Source organism: Erinaceus europaeus, chromosome 13 (genome assembly GCF_950295315.1).
Source record: "Erinaceus europaeus chromosome 13, mEriEur2.1, whole genome shotgun sequence".
Taxonomy (NCBI): domain Eukaryota; kingdom Metazoa; phylum Chordata; class Mammalia; order Eulipotyphla; family Erinaceidae; genus Erinaceus; species Erinaceus europaeus.
The window spans coordinates 81,463,584-81,491,261 of NC_080174.1; the positions used below are offsets into that span (position 1 = coordinate 81,463,584).

Here is a 27,678-nt window from a genome sequence, read left to right on the forward strand (position 1 = left end):
AAAGCATAATCACCTGCACGTCCATCTATTTTGTCCAAAAGAACACAGTATCATCTTTTTTTGTTCGTAGAGTAATACTCCGTGAAATATATATCCCATAACTGCTGCAGCCAGTCACATGTTGATGGGCATTTAGGCTGCTTCCACTCTGTGGCTATTGTGAATAATGCAGCTGTGAACATAGGAGTGCATATGTCCTGTCTGATTAGTGTATATCCACTGCATAAATGCCTTAAGAGTGGTACTGCTGCGTCATAAATCAGCTCCATTTTCATTTGTTTAAGGACTGTGCATACAGTCTTCCAAAGGGGCTACCCGAGTTTACATTCCCACCAGCGGTGGAGCCAAGTTCCCTTTTCTCCACAACCTCTCCAACACCTGTCATTTCCTGGTTTGTTGATGGAAGCCATTCTCTCAGGTGTGAGATGGGATCTCAGTGTAGTTTCAATCTGCATTTCTCTCATGATAAGGATTTTGTATCCTGCCCCTGTACTGACTTTGTTCATTATTTCCAGCCATGCCCGAGTATGGCCTTTGACTCTGGGGAATCTCACCATCGCTCCTTTTCTGTCCGTGAGCCAGACTGGTCTGTCCTCCCTTGTGGCTTGATGCGCTTTTACAGGAATCCTAGTTGTATTGTGTTAAGTTTTCCGGTGACTTTTCTGCTTTTCCTAGTTGACCTGGGAGAGCAAAGCTACTCTGCTGTTACTCCGTAGCAAAGCCTTTGGAAGTGCTCCACCCCACCCCCTTTCATTTTCTCAGCTGCAAAGCTGAAGCACTAGTTAGGAAGGGGAGGATATATATTTTTTATTTATAAAAAGGAAACACTAACAAAACCGTAGGATAAGAGGGGTACAACTCCACACAATTTCTACCACCAGAACTCCGTATCACATCCCCTCCCCTGATAGTTTTCGTATTCTTTATCCCTCTGGGAGTATGGACCCAGGGTCATTGTGGGTTGCAGAAGGTGGAAGGTCTCTCTTCTGTAATTGCTTCCCCGCTGAACATGGGCTTTGGCAGGTCGATCCATACTCCCAGTCTGTCTCTCTCTTTCCCTAGTGGGGCAGGGCTCTGGGGAAGCAGGGCTCCAGGACACATTGGTGGGGTTGTCTGTCCAGGGAAGTCTGGTCAGCATCATGTTAGCATCTGGAACCTGGTGGCTGAAAAGAGTTAACATACAAAGCCAAACAAATTGTTGACTCATCATGAACCTAAAGGCTGGAATAGTGCAGGTGAAGAGTGGGGGGGGGGGGGTCCCTCCATTTTGTAGATAGCTAGTAGGCAAGAGAGGATAATTTTTATGGAGCCTGGTGCCCAGGAGTTTTGGAATGAGAAAATACTCTACAAGGTCTATTTGAATAGCTTGTGGTTACTTGGTTTGTCTACTTCCCTATACCTTCAGCTTCTCCTTGCCTGCTCCCAAAACCTTTACTGAGGCGCTTGAACTTCCTAGAAAGGAACCTGCGTTATCACACCTGCTTATATTTTCATGCACTTTCCCTGGTCCTGGTGCCTGTGCTTCCACTTCTCCTGTGCTTGCTAGGCTTCTCTTTCTCAGTCGTCCTCAAGGTTGACTGTCGCTGCCTGTTTTCAGCCTACATACACAATATGTCATTGCAGTGGCTGGATTCCAAGATTTTCCTGTTATTTTTGTGCCAGATCCTTGATGGTAAGGACCATATCTGACTGAATAAGGTTTTATACAAAATAATTTTCAATGCTTCTAATAGTTAGGACAACCTTCTCCTCCTCTTCTCCCTCTTACCCTCTGTCACCCTCCCACTTTCCTCCCCCTCTTCCTCTGCTTCCCCTTCTTCTTCTTCTTTCTTTTTTTTTTTTTTTTTTTGCCTCCATGGTCATTGCTGGGGCTCAGTGCCTGCACCATGAATCCATGGCCCTTGGAGGCCATTTTTCCCCCCTTTTGTTGCCCTTGTTGTTGTAGTCTTGTCGTGGTTATTATTGTTGATGTCATTCATTGTTGGATAGAACAGAGAGAAATGGAGAGAAGAAGGGAAGACAGAAAGATAGACACCTGCAGACCTGCTTCACCGGCTGTGAAGCGACTCCTCTGCAGGTGAGGAGCCGGGGGCTCGAACCGGGATCCTTAACGCCAGTCCTTGTGCTTTGCGCCACATGCGCTTAACCTGCTGCGCTACCGCCAATCCCCTCCCCTACTTTTTAATGCAGTTCTGTGGAATGCAGCCAGGGCCATACACATGCACATTACTGCTGAGCCATCTCCCAGACCTAGTTCTTCCAATTCTATTTTATTTTAAGTGATAAAGTATGTGACACCAAGACATTGTTCCAAGATGCATGGCATTTCCCTGGTGCTACTCAGGTTGTTCCCCATGTGATGCTGGAGACAGAGCCCAGAATCTCATAGATGATTAGCGTTTACCAGCTGAGACATCTCCCAGCTACTGCCTCTAAAGCAGTCTTAGTATTCACTTTGGTGATGGTAGAAATGAAAATTCATATATATTCATCGTTTGCTAATGACTGTGGAATAAGCAGTGTATCTATTAGTTTTAAGGGAATACTCCTGGGTCTTGGATTTCTATTTTATAAAATCCTATAAATAAGATTGAGTTTTTCATTGGATTAAAAGTTAATTACATTCCTTAAGACTTTTTTCTTTGCTTCAAATAAGTACTCTTAGATGTGTCTCCAAATTATTAACTGAATTAGTTTTCACACTCAAGCAGATTTAGCTAGAAATCTGGTCAGATTCTTTAAGCTCACTTAAACCTCAATTTTTCCACCTGTATAAAAAGTTATTAATTAGGGGCCGGGTGGTGGCTCACCTGGCTGAGCACACGTTATAGGCACGAGGACCCAGGTTCGAGCCCCTAGCCCCCACCTGCAGGAGGAATGCTTTGCAAGTGGTGAGGTAGTGTTGCAGGTGTCTGTCTCTCCCTCTCTATCACCCCCTTCCCTCTCGATTTCTGACTGTCTCTATCCAGTAAGTAAAATAAAGATAATAAAAAAAATGTAAAATATGTAAACAAAATTAAAATAAATAAAATTTTTAAAAGGTATTAATTCTCCTTTTGGTTGTATAAGGTCCATGTGAATGCATATGCCTTGTTTGTTATAAACATTTATTATTTGGTTAGAAAACACAAATACTACAACAATAAAACAACAAGGGCAACAAAAGGGAATAAATAAATAAATATTTAAAAAAGGAAAACATTTTTAAAAAAGAAAAAGAAAACACGAATACTGAGCCAATGATTTTTTTAATTATCTTTATTTATTGGATAGAGACAGCCAGAAACCGAGAGGGAAAGGTATAATAAAGAGGAAGAGAGACACTTGCAGCATTGCCTCACCACTCACAAAGCATTCCCCCTGCAAGTGGGGACCGTGGGCTTGAACCCGGATCCTTGCTCCTTGTAACATGTGCGCCCAACCATGTGCGCCACCACCCGGCCCTGAGCCAATGATGTTTTTTATTGAAAATGTCTGAACCTATCTGAAACCTCTTAGTGACAGAAACTCTGTGAAGAAAAAAAAACTTTACAATATTTAAAAATTGAAAATCGCCTTAAATTCCACCATCATTAATTGGCTTTTAATAAAGATTCAGAGCCATTTTAGACAGAAACTATTACATAAATGAATGTAATATGATAAGTAGGTGACATGATATTTTGTCACTCTTTTCACTCTATAATATTATCTATTTATAAAGCAATTCATCTAAGTCTTTCTCCTCACCACCTTTAAATACTGTAGCTTATCCATGTTTGTTGTACAATAAATCATCCTGCTGGGGACTATGTTGTTTTTCCATTTTTTCCTATTCAAGTGTAAAGGCAATAGATATCTCAGTGTCTCTCTTAATCTTAGACTGTGTTCTTTTTAAAAAATATTTTTTTAATATTTATTTTTTTATTCCCTTTTGTTGCCCTTGTTGTTTACTGTTGTTGTTACTGTTGTCATTGCTGTTGGATAGGACAGAGAGAAATGGAGAGAGGAGGGGAAGACAGAGAGAGGGGAGAGAAAGATAGACACCTGCCGACCTACTTCACAGCCTGTGAATCGACTCCCCTGCAGGTGGGGAGCTGGGGGTCTCGAACTGGGATGCTTACACCAGTCCTTGTGCTTTGTGCCACATGCGCTTAACCTGCTGCGCTACCGCCTGACTCCCAGGATGTGTTCTTTTATAGTAGATAAAGATAGAGAAAGAGAGAGAGAGAGATGAAGAAACAGAGCACTGCTCTACTATCTGTGAATTTCTTCCATCTGCTGCCATGTCACTCCCAAACTGTGCCAGGTCTCCAACCTGGAGCCCTGTACTGAGCCAGGTGCTAAATCTTACAGGGTAAACTATCAGCGGCCTGAGCATAAATCCTGGGAAGTAGAATTTTACCTGTGAAAGGATTCACCAAAATGTAAATAATCATTTCTGCAGGTGTTACACTCAGAAAAGTGCATTAAAGAAAACACACTATGGATTCTAATTTCTCGACGTGTAAAGCTTAGAGTATATTTGAAAGCGAAACAGGGAGATGAGCTTTCATCCCGTTACATAATTCCAACTCAGTTCTTTAATGATAATTTATCAATGATTATAATAAATCCTACTTCAGTAAAAGCCTGGGCAGGGGGTCGGGTGGTAGCGCAGCAGGTTAAGCGCACTTAGCATGAAGCGCAAGGACCTGGCGTAAGGATCCCAGTTCGAGCCCCCAGCTTCCCACCTGCAGGGGGGTCGCTTCACAGGCAGTGAAGCAGGTCTGCAGGTGTCTATCTTTCTCTCCTCCTCTCTGTCTTCCCCTCTTCTCTTGATTTCTCTCTGTTCTATCCAACAGCAATGACATCAGTCACAACAACAATAATAATAACCACAACGATGATAAAACAACAAGGGTAACAAAAGGGGGGGGGAGCCTGGGCAAAAGAGTGTTGTTGAGTTTAATATATTATGATGGCCAAATCTCTGGCAAATCTGTTTCTTTTTTTTTTTTAACTTTTTTTTATATTTATTTTATTTATTTTTTCCCTTTTGTTGCCCTTGTTGTTTTATTGTTGTAGTTATTATTGTTGTTGTTGTTGTTGGATAGGACAGAGAGAAATGGAGAGAGGGAGGGGAAGACAGAGAGGAGGAGAGAAAGACAGACACCTGCAGACCTGCTTCATCGCCTGTGAAGCGACTCCCCTGCAAGTGGGGAGCCGGGGTTCGAACCGGGATCCTTATGCCGGTCTTTGTGCTTTGCGCCACCTGCGCTTAGCCCACTGTACTACAGCCCGACTCCCGCAAATCTGTTTCTTGAATTAAATCTTACTTTTTGTATAGTTAATATTTCTAATCCTAGCTTAAGATAATTAACTTTTACTTCTGGTTTGGTATGCTTTCTGAATAGATTTAATTGAGCTGTACTTTGACATATATTTACTTTCGTGTTCAATTAAACTGTGGAAAATTGAACAGTTGAAAATCTATCTTTTCTTGATATTTTGAGTAACAAACTTTATTAAAACTAAATCTCATTAAAGACCTCTAAAATGAAAGTTTGTGTTGGATAGCAATGATTTGTATCCATTGCCTTGCGGAGACTTTGCTGAATCAACTTTATTTCTAGTTCTGTTGCTAACTATAACATACCACAATGAGGGGTTGGAAGGTAGCGCAGCAGGTTAAGCGCAGGTGGCACAAAGCACAAGGACCGGCGTAAGGATCCCAGTTGGAGCCCCGGCTCCCCACCTGCAAGGGAGTTGCTTCACAGGCGGTGAAGCAGGTCTGCAGGTGTCTGTCTTTCTCTCCCCCTCTCTGTCTTACCCTCCTCTCTCCATTTTTCTCTTTCCTATCTAACTGTGAAGACATCAATAACAATAATAATTGCAACAATTAAAAACAAGGGCAACAAAAGGGAAAATAAATTAATATAGTTTAAAAAAATATTTAAATGAACTAAATCACTTCTCATACCTAAGTATAGATGCCTCAGATCCATGTAATGCCCCCCCCAGCACTATGGAGGAATTGATTTCCTTGAGAGTAAATATGAATCACCTTGAAATCTCATAACTTACAAAATTTATAAATACAGAGGACTTTTCCCAGGGGATTGGCAACTGTCTTTAGTTTCTTAGGTTGCCATAATGTTCTCCTAAATAACATTTAATTGACTTGGAAATTTAGAACATGGGAGAAGATGTACTATTGTATCCACAGTTTCATATTGGGACCAAGAGTCATAAAAGTGACTCATAGAAGGTCTTTTTTTTTTTTTGTCAGTAATCAGAAGAGGAGTGCAGACGCAAAGTAGGAAATCAGAAGTATAGGTCTAGAGCATATAACTTTTTTTATTTCCCTCCAGGGTTATTGCAGGTGCTCGGTGGCTGCGCTACAAACTGACTGCTCCTAGTGGCCATCTTTTAAATAGGACAGAGAAAAATCCAGTGAGATCCAACAACGACAACATCAGTAACAACACTAATAATAACCACAACAATAAAACAAGGGCAACAAAAGGAATCAATAAATATTTAAAAAAACAAAAATCTTGGGGCCAGGGAGGTAACTCAGGTGCTGTGCACTGTAGGCTCAATACCTACTACCCCCCACTCCACCCCACACCCCTTTTTTGTTGTTGTTGTTGTTTTTGCAAGTTCATGTGTTCCGATTCTCCAGATTTTTGTCTAATCGTGCACAACTCAGTACTTCTGCTCAGTTGACTTAGATTTGACTTTTAAAATGGGGTAATTCTGTTTACCTCCTTTGCAGTAAGAAAGCCCAGGTCTAGTGAATACCACAGTTTGGCCTGTTTTTCACATTTTCTTCCATATTCTCATTTGTTGTTCCTGCATTTCTGATTACAATTTTTTCAAATTCTTTACTCACTCCTGTTATTATTTCCTTAGCTAATGTTTGGATGTTGAACTCATTGTTTTGTGCTTCACCCTCTGGAGGACTTTTGGCTGGACTCTTGTCCTGGTTTGATTCTCCAATATTTTTTCTTGTTGTTTTAACTATTTTATATATTATGAGTTCCCTTTATCAGTACTTTTCAAATTATTGATCACTATTGCCTGGATTGACTTGTGTCTAAGTAAGTTAAAGGGTTCACAGTGGTGGAAGTTAACAGTTATTTCAATCCCTGAGTTGGCTCAGTGGTTTAAAAGTCTCTTTTTTTTTTACCTTCCCTGTAGGCTATGGGAGCCTGAGGGCTTTTAAACTATCAATAGGCTTCTTAGCTTAATTACTGACTCCTGACCAAGAGATAAAGCAGGGTGTGGCAGAGATAATCCAGTGGTTATGCAAAGAGACTTTCACAGTCCCTCAGCTATGCCACCGAGGTATAGGTCTTCTGAGTTTCCTAGTTAGATCTCTGTCCCCTGGTGTCCCTTCCTGTCGCTGCTCCAGATTCTGAGGGTAGTAGCAATGGAGACTCAGAGTTGCACTTGGTGAGTCTCTGGAGAGTCCTCTCCTCCCTTCAGCTGTCCCCTTGTTGGTGGAGCAGACTGGAGGTGGTGTTTCCACTGATAAACTGTTGAACTGTTAGCAGTCACTTAATCTCTCCTTAGGCCCCTCTCTCCTCTCTGTCACCAGCCACGCGTGTTTGTACTCACAGGTGATTTACTGGGTTCCTGTGGTCATTCTAGTCCTGTCTTGTTTCGGTCCGGGTGGTCTCCTTTGGTATTCCTAGTTGATCCGGGAGAGGAGAGGAGAGGAGAGAAAGTGATCTGCTGCTCGTAGCTCCGCCTCCGGAAGTCAGCTCCAGAGTTTCATTCTTTTAACATTTTGGTGCTAAAACCTGAGAGGAGCATGGGCTGTCCAGGCTCTGGGCTCACTGAAGATTCTTCTCCAAAATCCAAACCACAGGAAGGTGAGAGCTACACCGGCCTGTTTTTCACATTTTTTTTTTTTAGCAATCTGGAAAAGCTGTAGGACATGAAGTATCTATCACAAAAGTGCGGCTACAACTCAGCTACTGCTCTCTTGAAGTTGAGCAGAAGAGTCAAGGACTACTTGTTCTTTATTATTTTTTTAAAGAGTTATTTTTTTAAATTTATTCCCTTTTGTTGCCCTTGTTTTTCTATTGTTGTAGTTGTTGTTATTGATGTCGTTGTTATTGGATAGGACGGAGAGAAATGGAAAGAGGAGGAAAAGACGGGGAAGAGGGAGGAAGAGAAAGACAGACACCTGCAGACCTGCTTCACTGGCTGTGAAGCGACTCCCCTGCAGGTGGGGAGCCGGGGGCTCCAACCGGGATCCTTACACAGGTCCTTGCACTTTGCACCACGTGCGCTTAACCTGCTGTGCTACCGCCCGGCTCCCGAACTACTTGTTCTTTATTAACTGCACTCAAACCTGAATCTAAGAACCCTAAAAAGAAAAAGAAAAAAAATGAAAAAGAAAGAGTAGTAGTCCGGGAGATGGCTCAGTGGATAAAGCATTGGACTCTCATCTCAAGCATGGGGTCCTGAGTTCAAACCCTGGCAGCATATGTAGCAGGGTGAGAGCTGGTTCTTTCTCATTGATAAATAAATAAAATCTTTAAAAAGGAAGGACAGAAAGAAAGCTTTCAATAGCTATTTTAGAATTGAAATTCATAATACAAAGACTATTAAGATTTTTGAACTTAGAGCCTAAGTAACAGCCTGTCTGCTAGGGTACTCCCCTGGCCATGTATGGAGCCTGGGTTCAAGCTTCCACTGTGGTCCTGGGGGCAGTTCAGGCACTGTGATGCTTCTCCCTCTAGCTCTGTGTCTTTCTCTCTCTGAAACAGAAAAAATGAACAATTCAGACTGACCGTTGTGCAAGTCCCCAGCTTAGGGGGGAAAAAGGATTCTCAGCAACCCCAGAGGTGGGACAGTGGATAAAGAGTTAGACTTTCAAGCTTGAGGTCCAGAGTTGAAGTCCATCATTACATATGCCAGAGTGATGCTTTCCTTCTCCCTCTCTCTCTCTCTCTCTCTCCTCCTCTTCCTCCTCCTTCTTCTCCCCCTCCTCTTGCCGTTATTAGTAAATGAATAGGTCTTGAAAAATTAAAAAGCAAAGAGGGGGCTGGGCAGTGGCACACTGGGCTAAGCGCACATAGTATGGATCCACTCTAGGATCCCGGTTCGAGCCACCAGATCCCCACCTGCAGCGGGGGGTGTGTGGAGGGGTCACTTCAGAAGCGGTGAAGCAGGTCTGCAGGTGTGTCTCTGTCTCTCTCCCTCTCTATCTCTTCCTCCCCTCTCAATTTCTCTCTGTCCTATCCAGTTAAAAAAAAAAAAAAAAGGCTTCTAGGAGCAGTGGATTCATAGTGCTGGCACTGAGCTCCAGTGATAACCCTGGAGGGGGAAAAAAAAATTAAAAAGCAAAGGCTCTCAGTTTAAAGAGTTCAACATATACCCACTCAGAAGTGGGCTTGCTTAACTCTGAGTTTATACTTGTATTCATGTGCATATCTGTTTTTTTTTTTACAAAATATACATATTTAATTTTTACCCAAACAGATAAACAATCAGATCCTATATGGAAGAAGTCATCAAAATGCATCTGCCATTATTAAGACTGCCCCTTCAAAGGTCAAGCTGGTTTTTATCAGGTAAGAAAGATATATCTGTTTTTCTAAAGCCCAACATCTTTTTTGGGGAGAAGTATTATTTATGTAAGATGATTTTTCTTTTTCAGTTTGTCTAACCAAGTCACTGTATTCTAAGAATACAGTTTTCTGTCAAAAGTAAAATAATGTGATATTTTCTTGGTATATATATTTCACTTGTAGGATGATAGCTAAGGCTATCATTTTCAGTTTTTGAAAATTCTTCCCTTCCTGAATCAGCTGAACCTATCTATAAATATAGTAGAACCGTCTAGCTGACTCATGACTGTCTTAATCAAAGAATAAGCTTGAAAAATGAACCCAAGGGTATTTTGAGAGCTTCCTATTAAGAATTCTGGAATGGTGGAATACAAAGAATAAAAAAACATGAACATGCAATCAGAAAAGTTGCATGAGACAAACCTTTGGTGTCAGACTGATGTTGCCAAGAGAGATTTGGGGAGGGGCATAGGCTGCAAGGTGAAGGGGGGTCCAGTAGAATTTGGTGCAGGAAATTAGTGCTTTGTGTATGCATGAGGTCTGCGGGAAACATTTTGAAGGGGGTGAGAAATTGTACCTCTAAAACATTGATAGTCTTATAAACCAGGGTTATCAAAAGTCAATAAAATCATTATAAAAAATTTGAAAATATATATAAATATTTAACTCACTATTTTAAAAAGGAAGATTTTCTACATCTTCTTTTACTAGAAAAAAAGAAGATGAAGAAAACATAGGAATGATTCCAAGCAGTGTATTGGCATATGTGCTTTTAGGCTCTAAAGAAAAATGAGCTTTAACAGAGCCAAGAGATTTGTGCACCACTGATAACTTTTTGTTTGAGTGTGTGTGTGTGTGTGTGTGTGTGTGTGTGTGTGTGTGTGTGTGTGTGTGAGATAGTGACAGAGATAGAGACCATAGTACTGGGGGCTAGATGGTGGTACACCTGGCTCAGCACACACATTTCAATGTGCAAGGACCCAGGTTCAAGCCCCAGTCCCCACTCGCGGGGGGGGAAGGTTAATAAGTGGTGAAGCAATGCTACAGGTGTGTCTCTTTCTGTCTCCTCCACTCCCTCTCAATTTCTGCCTCTATCCAAAACAAATAAATGCAATATATGTTAAAGAGAGAAAGGAAGAAAGGAAGGAAGAGAAAAAGGGAAAAGAGAGAGACCACAAACAACACTAGCACTTTTTTCAATACCACAGGGACTGGGCTCAAACCTTTGTCCTGCACGTGACAAGCAGTGCACTGCATAAATGAGCTATTTCACCTGCCTTCTGTAGATACATTTTCGGTAATTTGTGTGTCACTTTTTTTATTATTAATCAATGCTGTGGTTACCATAAGAGAAGGAACTATTCATCTGACTAAAACTCAGACCTAGCAGGTGACTGGAACCATCAAGCTTCAGTGGTTAAAAAGAAGAAATCTTGGCTTTCGCTCTGCCTGGACTTGAAACACACTGTTAAGAGCTTGATCAGTTTCCTGATCTGTAACATGGAGCCTTGGGGGTGGTGAGCAGTCAGGATGCATCATTTAATCCCAGCACCACATAAAGCAGTGGAATGGAACTTTTTTTTTTCTTTGACTGGAACAGAACTCTTCTCTTGCTCCTTTCCCCCCCACACACACCCACAAATGCAGATAACACTACTCAAAAACTGTCTAGTGCATTAATACATAAATGGCCTGCCCAGATGAACGGTGACGCTCACTGCTAAAATGGCGAGTAAAATATAATGCTGGTTGAGGTGCTGGTGCTGGTCATAGCAGGAAGAGATGAGAAGGAAATAAAAATGAGTCAGAGAAGGAAAGACGATGCAAAATAAGACTCACTCCTTCAAATATATTTTGTCTGCTTCCAGAATGTTGAATATTTTGAAGTATTCAAGTATCACAAGTATCAGTCACAGTCTAAGAACACATTTACATCCTGATTAAGCACTGGAAGAGACAGCTCCAGACATTATTTTTTTAAAAAAAAATTTTTTAGGGAGTCAGGCAGTAAAGCAACAGGTTAAGCGCAGGTGGTACAAAGTGCAAGGACCAGTGTAAGGATCCCGGTTTGAGCCCCCAGCTCCCCACCTGCAGGGGAGTCGCTTCACAGGTGGTGAAGCAGGTCTGCAGGTGTCTGTCTTTCTCTCCCCCTCTCTGTCTCCCCTCCTCTCTCCGTTTCTCTCTGTTCTATCCAACAATGACATCAATAACAATAATAACTACAACAGTAAAACAACAAAAGCAACAAAAGGAAATAAATAACTAAATATTTTTTAAAAATTTATTTTTTATTTATTGGATAGAGACAGCTAGAAATTGAGAGGATGGGAGGAGAGAGAGAGAGAGAGGGAGAGAATGAAACAGAAACACCTGCAGCACTGCTTTACCACTTAAAAAGCCTTCCCCCTGCAGGTGGGGACCAGGGGCTCAAACCTGGGTCCTACATTGTAACATGTGCACTAACCAGATGCACCACCACCCGGCCCCTCCAGACATTATTAAAAAAAAAAAAAAACTTGTCCCTGGTTAGGGAGGCATGGGGGCAAACTGCCTACAACACTTTCTTTTTTCAGTTTTGTCGTTTGACTGCTTTTTAAAAAACTAATGATGACCTGATATTCTTTTTTAAAAAAAAATTATTTATTTATTCATGAGAAAATTAGGCAGAGAGAGAAAGAACCAGACATCACTCTGGTATATGTGCTGCCGGGCCGGGGATTGAACTTGGAGCCTCATAGATGAGAATCCAGCACTTTATCCACTGCGCCACCCCCCCCACCACAATAACCTGATATTCTAATGAGAAACAGAATACAGTGGAATTGAGGCATCTATAAAGGAAAGTCTGATTAACACGAATGAATCCCTATGCCAACAGGATATGGAAGAGATTTTACTGAAGTCAGTAATACCACAGTGTCCTAGAAATTAAAGAAAAAAAATTTTTTTTTTCCTCATCAGCTTTGTACATCACCAGGTGAAGTCGCTGGTTGGAGATACAGTAGTAGACTGGTGTCTCATTCAACTGTTATTTTTGTGTGATTTATTTTTTAATATTATTGATATAATTATATGAGTTGGTTACCTTATGCATATTATTAGATACAAGGCAAAGTAAGGTTCAAATGAAAATCACTTTGTATTTAAGCAGTGATCTGATAAGCTTTGGTATAAAGGTAAACTAAGGTGCGTCAGGCTGTAGCGTAGCAGATTAAATGCAGGTGGCGCAAAGTGCAAAGACCAGCAGCATAAAAGTCCCGGTTCGAGCCCCCAGCTTCCCCACCTGCAGGGGAGTCGCTTCACAGGCGGTGAAGCAGGTCTGCAGGTGTCTATCTTTCTCTCCCCCTCTGTCTTCCCTTCCTCTCTCCATTTCTCTCTGTCCTATCCAACAACGAAGACAACAATAATAATTACAACAATAAAACAAGGGCAACAAAAGGGAATAAATACATAAAATAAATTAATTTTTAAAAAAGGTAAACAATTTACAACATGATTTGTTTCTGTAAATTGCCTTCATGATACATCCCAGATAGGATGTATATCAGATTTTACATCCATTCTGTACAAAATCACACAGAGGCAGCCGCTTTTTCAATAAAACTGGCCAGTTTCACATCTCTTGTGGTCAGTCCACCAGTCATGTGAGGTGAGAGTTATCTGGACCTTGTACAGATTAAACCATTCTGGGTGATGATTCATCTTTTCTGCTTGGAGAGCAACTTGGGACATAAAGCCAAATGCCTGATTAAAATTTTTAAAGTGAACTCTTTGTAGATAGCATCTCTGTCACTTAATTCCAACCATCCTGTTGCTGTAAGGTCTACTGTAACTTGATTCCTCTGCTCTGCAGTTACCCAGTAGCATCTGTTGACATTGCTGTGAGGCTCAGACTGCCTATTCAAGTGTTCTTGTGTTTCTTTCTAACTTTTTTTTTTTTTTTTTTTGCCACCAGAGTTATTGATGGAGCTTGGTGCCTACACCATGAAATCCACTGCTCCTGGAAGCCATTTTCCCCCCATTTTTGTTGCCCTTATTGTTGCTGTTATTGCTATTGCTGCTGTTGTTGGATAGGAAATGAAATGGAGAGAGGAGGGGAAGACAGAGAGGGGGAGAGAAAGACAGACACCTGCAGACCTGCTTCACCTCTTGTGAAGCGACCCCCCTGCAGGTGGGGAGCCTGGGACTCGAACCAGGATCCTTACGCCGGCCCTGTGCTTGGCGCCATGTGCGCTTAACCTGCTGCGCTACCACCAGGCCCCCCCATTCAAGTGTTTTAACCTGTATGTTTTAGGTGCTTCTCAGAACATCATCTGTTCTCCTCAGGTTGACTGTCTAGCTCATTACTATTAAGATATACTATTAAGATATATCTTTCAGAGGTCCTTCTATATTTTCTTTCCAGACTACTGTTTAAGAACCCTAGTCCAACCTACTTTGGAACCAAATACTAAAGCAATCAAATACTGATTTTTCTTTTTTCCAATCAATTTTGGGGAAGCTAGCATTTGAACAGTAGATGCAAATATATTTTCGAACTGCAAAACTTGTGTTAGAAAATATTACTTTTTTTTTTATTTAAGAAAGTATTAACTAACAAAACTATAGGGTAGGAGGGGTACAGTTCCACACAATTCCCACCACCCAATCTCCATATCCCACTCCCTCCCCTGATAGCTTTCCCATTCTCTATCCCTCTGGGAGCATGGACCCAGGGTCATTGTGGGTTGCAGAAGGTAGAAGGTCTGGCTTCTGTAATTGCTTCCCCGCTGAACATGGGCGTTGACTGGTCAGTCCATACTCCCAGTCTGCCTCTCTCTTTCTCTAGTAGGGTGGGTCTCTGGGGAAGCAGAGCTCCAGGACACATTGGTGGGGTCTTCAGTCTAGGGAAGCCTGGCCGGCGTCCTGATGACATCTGGAACCTGGTGACTGAAAAGAGAGTTAGTATACGAAGCCAAACAAATTGTTGAGCTATCATGGACCCAAAGCTTGGAATAGTGGAGAGGAAGTGTTAGGGGGGTACTCACTCCAAACTCTAGTATACTTCTGCTTTCAGGTATAGATTTTGCAGTAGTTTACGGATACGTGTGAACTGCTCTAGGTCACTGATTGTCAAAGAAATGCAAATTAAGACAACACTAAGATACCACCTCACTCCTGTAAGAATGGCATACATCAAAAAGGACAGCAGCAACAAATGCTGGAGAGGTTGTGGGGACAGAGGAACCCTTTTACATTGTAAAAGGTAAATTGAATGTAAATTGGTACAACCTCTGTGGAGAACAGTCTGGAAAACTCTCAGAAGGCTAGACATGGACCTTCCATATGATCCAGTAATTCCTCTCCTGGGGTTATACCCCAAGGACTCCATAACACCCAGCCAAAAAGAGGTGTGTACTCCTATGTTCATAGCAGCACAATTCATAATAGCTAAAACCTGGAAGCAACCCAGGTGCCCAACAACAGATGAGTGGCTGAAAAAGCTGTGGTATATATACAAAATGGAATACTATGCAGCTATCAAGAACAATGAACCCACCTTCTCTGATGCATCTTGGACAGAGCTAGAAGGAATTATGTTAAGTGAGATAAGTCAGAAAGATAAAGATGAGTATAGAAAATGTTACTTTAAAAACTGGTTAAGCAAGGTTCGGGGGTTAGTGCAGCGGCTTAAGTGCAAGTGGCACAAAGCACAAGGACCGGCGTAAGGATCCCGGTTTGAGCCCCCAGCTCCCCACCTGCAGGGGAGTCGCTTCAGAGGCAGTGAAGCAGGTCTGCAGGTGTCTATCTTTCTCTCCCCCTTTCTGTCTTCCCCTTCTCTCTCCATTCTATCTCTGTCCTATCCAACAACAACATCAACAACAACAATAACTACAAGAACAATAAAACAAGGGCAACAAAAGGGAAAATAAATAATAAAAAAATATATTTAAAAAACTGGTTAAGGGTAGAGGTAAATAGCATAATGTTTATGCAAAGAGACTATCAAGCCTGAGGCTCCAAAGCCCCAAGTTGAGTCCTCCGCACCACCATAAACCAGAGCCGACAGTGTCTATCCTTGTAGTTTATTGCTTCTGTTTGCCAACATTCCTTTCCTTAGTTAAAATCATTGTTTCTCAGTACATTTCCACTCAACAGAATTTTTTTTGTCTTTTATACCTTGGCAACTATTTCAAAATGACTGACAATTGAGATACAAATAGCGACTGGCCACATAATTTGAGTATGGTTAACAGTAATCACAGAAAGCTGTTTGACCTGCCAACGCCCATGTCCAGCAGAGAAGCAATTACAGAAGCCAGAATTTCCCCCTTCTACACCCCATGATGATCCCGGGTCCATGCTCCCAGAGGGTTAAAGAATAGGAAAGCTTCCCATGGAGGGGGTGGGATACGGAACTCTGGTGATAGGAGTTGTGTGGAATTGTACCCCTCTTATCCTGCAGTCTTGTCGATCATTATTAAATCAATAATAATTATTAATTTATTAAATAAATAAAATATACTATAGGTAGCATTTTAATTAACTAGGGTTTTAGTGCATAGTGATATACAGGTGTGTGATCACACCCTTGTCAAAGCCTTTTTTTTAAATATTTATTTATTCCTTTTTGTTGCCCTTGTTGTTTTATTGTTGTTGTTATTGATATTGTTGGATAGGACAGAGAGAAATGGAGAGAGGAGGGGAAGACAGAGAGAGGGAGAGAAAGACAGACACCTGTAGACCTGCTTCACCGCCTGTGAAGGGACTCCCCTGCAAGTGGGGAGCCAGGGGCTCGAACCGGGATCCTTACAACGGTCCTTGCGCTTTGCGCCAAGTGCGCTTAACCTGCTGAGCTACAGCCCGACTCCGTCATAGTCTTTTAACACTGGTATTTATTCTTGTGCTAATTGATCTGTAATACCAAGGGGTCTCTGAGTCACTAGTGAAAATTAGCAAGTGGCTGCTTATGTATCTAAGCCTTACATAGATTCTCCCCTTTTTTCTTTTTTTTTAAAAGATTTTTAAAAATGTTTATTTAGTTATTTCCTTTCTGTTGCCCTTGTTTTTATTGTTGTAGTTCTATTGTTGTTGTTACTGATGTCGTTGTTTTGTTGGATAGGACAGAGAGAAATGGAGAGACGAGGGGAAGACAAAGAGGGGGAGAGAAAGATAGACACCTACAGACCTGCTTCACCGCCTGTGAAGCGACTCCCCTGCAGGTGGGGAGCCGGGGGCTCGAACCGGGATCGTCACACCAGTCCTTGTGCTTTGCTCCACTTGCGCATAACCCGCTGCGCTACCGCCCGAGTCCCCCCTCCTTTTTTTTTTTTTTTCTTATATGATTAGATTTTGTGCCATCCCGTGATTATGCATTTGTGCTCTATGGCACGTAAGAGCTTTGATACACCAAATTACTCTGGATCACCCCCAGATACAGTCTACATGCAATCTTACAGTGAACCACAAATTCAGTTCTAAGGGTTTTCTTACTTGACATTATCCCCTCTACATAAGCACTCCCACTGAAGTATAGACGGAGAGCTATATTAATACAATGAAGAATGAATTGCTAGATTTGGCAGTGCAGGGACCCAAGGAGATTAATGGTCTTGCCTGGAGCTCTTGTCATACCTTCCCCCACTATCGAAAATTAAAGGTCACGTATAGCAGCTCACTCTCCATTACTTAATTACATGTGGAAAATGTGTGTTGTATTAAAAAAAAAAAAAAAAACGCACCTGGGGCCAAAGCAGGCTAAATATAACTGAAAATCTTGGGAAGATTTAGCGTTGGCTGTCAGTCCTGCTGAGTAAAAGTGGACTCACTGTGGTGTACCCCTTTCTGCACTGATTGAATATATGTCTCTTTGTTTCCAAATAAAAAGATGGTGTGGGCTGTTGTCCTAAAAGAAAATATTGACTTGAAATTAATGTGAATCTTAGTCATCCCTGGGAGAAATTTATCTTAAAAAAGTAACTAGAATGCCTGTTGTTGTTGTTTTTAAGTCCCTATTGTATTATCCTGTCTAGTCTTGATAAATAGGAGGGGAAAAGACTATAGGAAGAAGAGATTTACTTTCATAAAGACATAGATGGGGGCCAGGTGGTAGTGCACTGGGTTAAGAGCGCATAGCACATGAAGACCCGCTCTAGGATCCTGGTTCAAGCCCCTGGTTCCCTGCTGTAAGGGGGTCATTCACAAGAGGTGAAGCAGGTCTGCAGGTGCCTTTCTCTCCCCTTCTCTATCTTCCTCTCCACTCTCAATTTGTCTCTGTCCTATGCTGTTTAAAACAAACAAACAAACAAATAAATAAATAAAGACATAGTTGACCACCATTGTTACAATGCACAGGACATGGACACAGGTTCAAGGGAAAACGCTTTGCGAATGGTGAAGCAGTGCTGCTGGTGTCTCTCTGTTTCTCTCCCTCTGTACCTCCCCCTTCCTCTTGATTTCTGGCTGTCTCCAATAAAAAATAAAAAATTTTGGCGCAAAGCGCAGGGACCGGCGTAAGAATCCCGGTTGGAGCCCCCGGCTCCCCACCTGCAGGGGAGTCGCTCACGGGCGGTGAAGCAGGTCTGCAGGTGTCTGTCTTTCTCTCCCCCCCCCTCTGTCTTCCCCTCCTCTCTCCATTTCTCTCTGTCCTATCCAACAACAAAGCAACGTCAACAGTGGCAATAATAACCGCAACGAGGCTGCAACAACTAGGGCAACAAAAAGGGGGGAAAATGGCCTCCAGGAGCCGTGGATTCATGGTGCAGGCACCGAGCCCAGCAATAACCCGGGAGGGGAAAAAACAAAAATTTAAGACATAGCCAGTTATTGAACAAGTATTTGCTGAGTGCCTGATTGTGCTGGTGCTGTAAAATTATTAATGATAGAACATAAACAGATGATAGAGAGTAAACAGTCTGAATGGTCCAGGAGGTGGCACAGTGGGTGAGGCACTGAACTCTCAAGCTTGAGGTCCCAAGTTCAATCCCTGGCAGCATATGTATGAGAGTGATATCTGATTCTTTCTCTCTCCTCCTCCTAGCATTAATAAATGAAACCTTTAAAAGAGAGAGTAAACAGTTTGATGCCTGAGCTAGTGATTTAAGTGCAAAAATATATATGACAAAAATATATAAGAGACAAACCTAGTCTAGTCTTGGAAGTCCCTGACAATGCGTCACAGAGAAAGATTATGCTCAGGCCCAAAGTGTAAGCAAGCTAAGTCCTTGCATGTGCAGAAATTCAGATCTTAGAGCTAGAGTGTCAGGCCCAGTAGACCTGAATGTTAACTCCTAGCAGAAAAGCAGTGCTTTCTAAGTAAGCTGTTGATGAACTCAGTGTGTGTAGGTAATTTGTTTTGAATTCTCTAAGGAAGCATCCTTCCGTTTATGTGGGCCGTTAAAGAAAGCAATGCCCCCTTTTCTTCTCAGGTTCACAGTAAAATATCATCCTTGGGATACGTGAGGAGACGTTCTGAGAAAGATGCCTGTTATTAGTATTAGTGTTGGCAGTTGCAGGGAGGAAGTAGCTACTCTCCTGCAACCTCAAGGCTCCTGTTTCTGTCTTGTTGGACCATATGGTAGAATCATAAGCGTCTCTCAAGTAGTCTGGAATACCGACTCTTAATTTCTTCAGTACTTGTTTCCTGTCTTACCTATTTTAAATGACAATGTTAATTATTTGCTAACTTTATATTTGTGAATAGAATTTGTAAATTCAAGGACAAGATAGAATCAAAATTCTATCTTGCATTTAAATGCATATATATATTCCTCTCTCTAAGCAGTGCCCCGGGGGTCAGGCGTTAGTGCACCCGGTTAAGTGCATGTGGCGCAAAGCACAAGAACCAGCGTAAGGATACCGGTTCGAGCCCCCAGCTCCCCACCTGCAGGGGAGTTGCTTCACAGGTGGTGAAGCAGGTCTGCAGGTGTCTATCTTTTTCTCCCCCTCTCTGTCTTCCCCTCCTCTCTCCATTTCTCTCTGTCCTATCCAACAACAAACAACATCAACAACAACAATAATAACCACAACAAGGCTACAACAAGGGCAACAAAAGGGGGGGGGGGAATGGCCTCCAGGAGCCATGGATTCATGGAGCAGGCACTGAGCCCCAACAATAACCCTGGAGGCAAAAAAAAAAAGGAAAAGAAAAGAGAAGAAAAGAAAAAGAAATAAGTCTCTACTGAGGATCTCCAGAATTATTCCTCCCTCCCTGCAGGAGAGGGGCATGGACAAGTTGGCCCATATCCCTGGCCTGTTTCTGTCTTTCCCTAATGGGCCAGGGCTCTGGGGAGGTGGGGTTCTAGGACGCACTGGTGAGGTCGTCTGCCCAGGGAAGTCAGCTTGGCGTCATGGTAGCATCAGTAACTTGGTGGCTGAAAAGCATTAGGATATAAGATGCATTATTTTTTAATATCCAAAGTAAAATATTAAAGATGCATTATTTTTAAAAAAATAATTCCCCCCTTTTGTTGCCCTTGTTGTTGCTTTTTTTATTGTTGTTGTAGTTATTGTTGTTGTTGTTAATGATGTCGTCATTGTTAGATAGGACAGAGAGAAATGGAGAGAGGAGGGGAAGACAGAGAAGGGGAGAGAAAGACAGACACCTGCAGACCTGCTTCACTGCCTGTAAAGCGACTCCCCTGCAGGTGGGGAGCCGGGGGCTTGAACCGGGATCCTTACACCAGTCCCTGCACTTCTCACCACATGCGCTTAACCCGTTGTGCTACTGCTCGACCCCTAAGATGCATTATTTTTTATTATTTTATTTGTTTTGGATGGAGACAGAGAGAAGTTGAACGGGGGGGGGGGGAGACCTGCTACATTACTTCACCACTTGTAAAGCTTTCCCGCTACAGGTGGGGACTGGAGGCATGAACCCGAGTCCTTGTGTACTGTAACATGTGCACTCAACCGGGTACGCCACCACCCAGTTCCTGAATGCATGATTCCACTGTTGTCTGGCTGCCTTTTTCAGTGAGTAGTCATGGCACTGCTCCTTCATCTGTGGAGCTTCCCCTGGTGTGGCGGTGCTCCCGATGGTACCAGAACTTTCAACAGAGTCTCATGCATCGTAAGGTGTGTGTTCTGGGGGAACCATCTCCTGAGCCCCGTCACGTCTGTTCTTAAACTCCCCATTTTCAGTCCTCCTGTCAACCAGCACTTCCAAATATTCTATTTGATAAACTACTTTTTTTTTTTCCTCTGCACAGCTGGCAACAGTTTTTCAGAAATGGCCTGGGGCCACCTTTATAAAAGTGGGTCTGGATGCTGAGTTTCTCCCAGCAGTCCTCATTAGTGATTGACATTGTTTGGATTGCTGAGTAAATAAAGTTCAGATTCCACTGTTGTTAGGTGTTTATTTCAGATCCAGCATACTCAGCTGTTTTGGTTATTCCAATTGGAAATGATTTCCTCTGTACAGTTATGGTAGGCTCAGGAATCTTTTTTTTTTAATTAATTAATTTATTTTCCCTTTTGTTGCCCTTGAGTGTTTTTTTTTATTGTTGTTGTAGTTATTATTGTTGTTATTGTTGTCATTGTTAGATAGGACAGAGAGAAATGGAGAGAGGAGGGGAAGACAGAGAGGGGGAGAGAAAGATAGACACCTGCAGACCTGCTTCACCGGCTGTGAAGCGACTCCCCTGCAAGTGGGGAGCCGGGGACTTGAACCGGGATCCTTATGCCAGCCCTTACGCTTTGCGCCACGTGCACTTAACCTGCTCTGCTACCGTCCCACTCCCAGGAATCTTTTTAGAAAGGGATTTTGTTCTCATTGCAATATAATCACTCACTTTGGTTTATTATTATTATTAGTGATTTAATAATTATTGACAAGACTGTGGGATAAGAGGAGTACCATTCCATACATTTCCCACCACTGGAGTTTCATATCCCATCTTCTCCATTGGAAGCTTCCCTATTCTTTATCCCCCTGGGAGTATGGACCAAAAATCTTTATGGGGAGCTGAAGGTGGAAGGTCTGGCTTCTGTAATTGCTTCTCAGCTCAACATGGCATTGGCCGGTGTATTCATATCCCCAACCTGTTTCTATCTTTCTCTAATGGGGTAGAGCTCTGGGGAGGTGGGGTTCCAGGACTCACTGGCTCACTTTGGTTTTATATGTTATTTCTAGTCCATTTACATGGAAATTTCCTGGCAAAATGTTAATTCACTGTCGTGTTCCAATTGGTGTTGCAAATGCAGAAACTATGTTTTCTCTTGAAGTGTTTCAATGACTGTATTTAATCAGAAAACTATAGCCATCGTGCCAGGTCTGTTATGTTCATGTGTTCCTCATTTATTCAATTTTTTTTTTTGTGGTGTGTGTGAGAGAGAGAGAGAGGGAAAGAGGGGGAGAAGGGGGAAGGGCAGATGGGGGGAGAGAGAGAATGCTACTAAAGGAAGTATTTGGCATGACATTGTAACTGTAATCATTTTAGAACTGGTTATCAAAAAAAAAAAAACTACATAAACTTCTGCTGCAATCCAGCCTTCTTTCCTACACAGAATTCTGCTTTTGATATAATACTATTTTATTGGCAAAAAATAGAATCCTATGAGATGAATGAAAATGAATTTCCAAGTGACAATCCTAAAATGTTCTCTTGGACAATAATAATTTTAAGTGAGAATCTTAGTAATTCCAGCATATTCCTATAACTCGAAGTTTTTGTTCTTCTTGGCTACTTTTTTTAAATTGTGGTATATCACACACAGCACAATTTTTTATCTTAGTTGTTCAGTGTACAATTTAACGGCATTAAGTACACTTCCACTGCTATACAACCATTACCTTTATGTAGAATTTTTATATTTTAACAAACCTGAGATTCTGGGCCCCGCTTGCCTTCTCCTCCTATTCCATTCTACTTTCTGACTAACATTCTGTATGTTTGTCATTCTGCTTTTTGTCTCTGAATTTGACCAGACAGGATCCATCATATAAGAATAAAACACAATTCGTCTCTTTTTTTGACCGGCATTTTTCACTTTGCAAATTTTCAAGGTTCGTATCTATTGTGCCATGTATCAGATTTTTATTATTATTATTACTCCAGTGTCATATATTACTCTCTTATCTATTTGTTGAGTGACACCCAGGTTGCTTATATATTTTTGGTTACTGTAAATGATGATTTATGAGTATAGAAATATCACTTTGAGATTCTACCATCAGGGCTTTTGGATTTACACCCAGAAGTGAAATTACCGCATCATATGTAATGCTCTTTTCACATTTCTCAGAAACAATCATGTCTTCCTGTAATACACACACCATATCCTATATGCACAGCAGTGAACAGAGATTCTAATTTCTTCACACCTCCACCAGTTCTTATACCCCCTTTCTGTTATTTTTGATAGTCGCCTTCCCAATCAGTGTGATATAGAACGCATTTTGGTTTGAACTTTTTTTCTAAGGAGTGGTGATGATGTGCTTTTTTTTCGTGTGGTCACTGACTGTCTTTGGAAAAATATGTTTTTAAGCCCTTTCCCTGTCTGCTAATTAAGTTTTTTGTTTTGTTGGTGTTGCATTATAGTTACTTATATATTTAGGATATTAAGTGCATATAAAGGTACCAGATACATGATTTATAAGTATTTCCTACCATTCCACCAGTAGCTTCTTTGCTTTTTTGTTTGTTTTGTTTTGTTTTGTTGTTTTTTGCCTCCAGAGTTATGCTGGGACATGGTGCCAGCATTAGCACTATGAATCCACTACTTCTGGCAGCCTTTTTTTACATTTTTCGTTTGATAGGACAGAGAAAAACTGAGAGAGGAGAAGATAGAGAGGGGGAGAGAAAGATAGACACCTGCAGACCTGCTTCACCACCTGTGAGGTGACTCCCCTGCAGGTAGGGAGCCAGGTGCTCGAACCGGGATCTTTGTGCTGGTCCTTGTGCTTTGCACTGTGTGTGCGTAACTGGGTGTGTCACAACCCTGCCATGATGATGATGATGATGATGATGATGATGATGATGATGATGATGATTATTCAGAGCACTTTTCAGCTCTGGCTTATGGCAGGGGAACTGAACCTGGGACTTTGGGGCCTAGAGTATGAAAGTTTTTGTAAAACCATTATACTATTTCCCCTACCTAAATTTTGATTTTTTTTTTTTTGAGGTAATCTTGCTTTACAAGACTATGTTTTAGAAGTGCAGTGTTAGAGCTTTTCAAAATGTCACTACACTGTACCCACTACAAAAAATATCAATACCCATATACCAGAGTCCACGGGATCCCCTCTGCCCTTGTAAGTTACGCCTCTGCCACAGCTGTCTCTCCAGTTTCCTTTGGTAACCTCAAATCACTGTTAGGTTTAAAGGCCAGTGGTTTGGGGGCCAGGTGGTGGCACACCTGGTTGCGCACATGTTACAATGTGCAAGGACCTGGGTTCGAGCCCCAGGTCCCCACCTGCAGGGAGAAAGCTTTGCAAGTAGTGTAGCAGTACTGCAGGGGTCTCTCTCCCTCCCAACCTCCCCCTTCCATCTCTATTTCTAGTTGTCTCTATCAAATAAAGATTTAAAAAAACAAAACTTAAAAAGGCCAGTGGTTTGACTTCATTTGGTTTACTTCTTCCTTTGCTTTATTTCTGCTCCATGATTAATATCATTTAGTTATTTCCTTTTAACTCAATCTCATTAGCTTTTTTTTCTTTTTCTTTTTTCTTCCACCAGGGTTATCATTGGGGCTTGGTTCCTGGACCATAAATCCATTGCTTCTGTTGACAGAGAAAAACTGAGAAGGGAGGTGAATTTTAGAGTGAGAAAGAAAACAAGACATGGGCAGGGGTAGATAGCATAATGGTTATGCAGACCGACTGTCGTGCCTGAGGCATCGAAATCCCAGGTTCAGTCCCCTGCACCACCATAAACCAGAGCTGATCTGTGCTCTGGTAATCTGGTTAAAAAAAAAAAAAAAAAAGAAAGAAAGACAGAAACAAAGAAAGGATGGAAAGAAAGAAAGAAAGAAAGAAAGAAAGAAAGAAAGATACAGCACTGCTTTATTTGTGAAGCTTCCCCCAAGCAGGTGTCCTGTGTCTGGAGAAGGAAAAAGAACAGCACAACTAGCTTTGTTTTTTAAGTTTTTTATTGGTGATTAATAATGATTAGCAAGATTGTAAGGTAACAGGGTATAATTGCACACAGTTCCCACCGCCAGAGTTCCATATCCCATCCGCTCCATTGGAAGCTTCCATATTCTTTATCCTTCTGGGAATATTGACCAGAATTCTTTATGGGGTACAAAAGGTACCAGTCCCAGTTCGGGGCGCCAGATGCCAGGCTAGCTTCACGGGTGTGAGAGAGATGACCAGGGAGGGACTCATGGCTGAGCTGGGAACACAGTTCAATCTTTATTGAGCGGGAATGCAGTTCGATCTTGCTATTCTCTAATTGCAAAGCTGGCCTATATATCTCCTGAGGTGGAAGTGTCAGGAAGAGGAAGTACGTAGGATAGGGGGTGGGGAGAAGGAAAAAGCCCACAACCAGTGGGGATTAAACCAATGAAAGCAATGATTATGTAAATAGACCACAGAGTTAAGCAATGCAACAGAAGGGGTCTTAGAAGCAGACCAACAGGTGGGAGTTCTGGCTTCTGTAATTGCTTCTCTACTAGACATGAGCTTTGACACTTCCATCCATAACCCCCCAGCCTGTTTCTGTCTGTCCTTAGTAGAGCAGGGCTTTGGAAAGATGGGGTTTCAGAACATACTGATGAGCTCATCTGCCCAGGGAAGTCAGTATGGCATCATGGTAGCATCTGCAACTTGATGGCTGAAAGGTGACAAAATATAAAGGAAATTGTTCAATAAACAGGAACCCAAACATAGGAATAGAGCAAATGAAACTAGGGGTCTTCATGTAGGAAGAAACTAGGAGGTCTATTTTAGGTATGTTCTGTGTGGCCCATGAGTTTAGCAGTTTTTGCCTGAGCTCAATAGCTAACATGCAGGTAGATATTGTCTGGCAGACTGGGAGTATGGATCAACCTGCCAACGCCCATGTCCAGCAGAGAAGCAATTACAGAAGCCAGGCCTTGCACCTTCTGTGCCCCATAATGAATCTGGGTTCATGCTCCCAGAGAGATAAAGAATAGAAAAGCTTCCAATGGAGGGAATGGGATACAGAACTCTGGTGGTGGGAATTGTGTGGAATTGTAGCCTTCTTATCCTATGATCTTGTCTATCATTATTAAATCAATAAAAAAAGTTAAAATTTAAAAATAAAAGCATTTTCTGGGAAGATGGTGTCAGAGTTGAGAATAGGACTAAAAAGCTAGCACATTTATGCATAGTGTTCCTCTGTCCCCTGGAAAATTGTTGTCACTATTTTTGCCCACCTCTCCACATGGCCAGTTTTTTCTCCCACCTTTTATTTCACAGAAATTGGGGGAGGGGAAAGTTACAGAGAAAGAAAAGGAGAGACCTGTAGACCATCACAACTGAAAGCTTCCTCCCTGCTGGTGGAGACCAAGGGTTTAAACTAGGAATTGTTCTCACTCTTATTTATGGTAGAACTTCATTACCTCTTTCCCAATGACTGTTAAAGACAAATATATTCATGGACACATAATAAAACTAGAATTCCTGCTTGTGTCCTATAATAGGCGCCTAGATCTAAGAAGCTCTGTTACATTGGAAAGGAATTGTCCATGATAAAGCTTACATATTTCATTCCTTATTAAATTCAGAGAGTATGAATGGTCTGAGGGCTGCTGGGAGACATTTAGCTTAGCTGCTTGCTTAATATGTAAATATCTTCCCTCTTCTCGTTTTCCCTCTTCCTGCTTCTTTCTCTTTAACATCATTGCCATGTCAGGCCTCCATTTGACTGATATCTGAGGTACTCGCTAATAAGTGAGTTATAAAGGATTATGAACTGTAACTTTACAACAGCTTCCTTTTCTCCATGAAGAGTAATTGTAGGGGGTCGGACAGTAGCACAGCGTGTTAAGTGCACATGGCGCAAAGCACAAGGACCGGATTAAGGACCCCGGTTCAAGCCCACGGTTCCCCATCTGCAGGGGAGTCACTTCACAGGCGGAGAAGCAAGTCTGCAGGTGTCTTTCTTTCTCTCCCCCTCTCTGTCTTCCCCTCCTCCATTTCTTTCTGTCCTATCCAACAACAAATGACAACAACAACAATAATAACCACAAGGCTACAACAATAAGGGCAACAAAAGGGGGAAAAATGGCCTCCAGGAGCTGTGGATTCATGGTGCAGGCACTGAGCCCCAGCAATAACTCTGGAGGCAAAAAAAAAAAAAAAAAAAGAGAGAGAGAGAGAGTAATTGTGGGTTTTCTATTATATCTGTTTTTAAAAAAACAACGTATTATGGACTTTAAAGCCCATTAACATCATATTAGTTTGGAGACTGTCATTAAATTATAAAGAGATAAACTTGGCTGACTTGAACCAGCTTAGCCCAGTTAATCATGATTCCCTAATAAGAATTTATGTGAGACCATATTTTTAATGCCAGCAGCCTTTCAAAGAGTTATGAAAAGCCATTTGCTTGATTACTGCCAAATATACCCTGCTCTGAATCTGGAGCAGACAAGTCCTATTGACTTTCCACTCTCTAAGCTAGAGTTGAGCTCTGATGTGGAATTCAATGGGAGAAATGAGGGAAAGGGAATTGCCACTAGAAAAAAAGAGTATTACTTACCCTAGAGTAACTGATTACTTCTATCTTGAATTTATTTATTTATTTATTTATTTATTTATTTATTTATTTATTCATTTTTGTTCCAGAGCACTGTGTAGCTCTGGTTTATGGTTGGCAGGAGATTGAACCTGGGACTTATACCCCCAGAGGCGTAAAGAATAGGAAAGCTATCAAGGGAGGGATGGGATACGGAGTTATGGTGGTGGGAATTGTGTGGAGTTGTACCTCTGTTATCCTATGGTTTGTGTCAGTATTTCCTTTTTATAAATAAAAATTAAAAATAAGTAAATAAATAAAAAGCCTCAGGCATGAGGGTCTCTTTGCATAACCATTGTGCTATCTACCCCTGCCCCTGGTAATTTCTATTTTTGTGAAAAAGTTTATTTTTATTTTATTTATAAAAAGGAAACATTCACAAAACCATAGGATAAGAGGGGTACAACTCCACACAGTTCCCACCACCAGAACTCTGCATCCCA

At 41.8% G+C, this 27,678-nt stretch overlaps 1 protein-coding gene and 1 pseudogene across 4 annotated transcripts in view; one reads left to right on the top strand and one right to left on the bottom strand.

Moving 5' to 3' along the window:
• The window catches only part of LOC132542943 (inaD-like protein), a 234,205-nt gene that overhangs the window by 69,312 nt on the left and 137,215 nt on the right, over positions 1–27,678 (top strand). For all 4 annotated transcript variants that reach the window (XM_060206318.1, XM_060206319.1, XM_060206321.1 and 1 more), the window contains one exon: positions 9,460–9,551. In XM_060206318.1, coding sequence (XP_060062301.1) covers positions 9,460–9,551 — 92 coding nt within the window. The remainder of the gene's footprint in view (positions 1–9,459; positions 9,552–27,678) is intronic.
• On the bottom strand, positions 13,121–17,028 carry LOC103113050 (pterin-4-alpha-carbinolamine dehydratase 2-like; annotated as a pseudogene).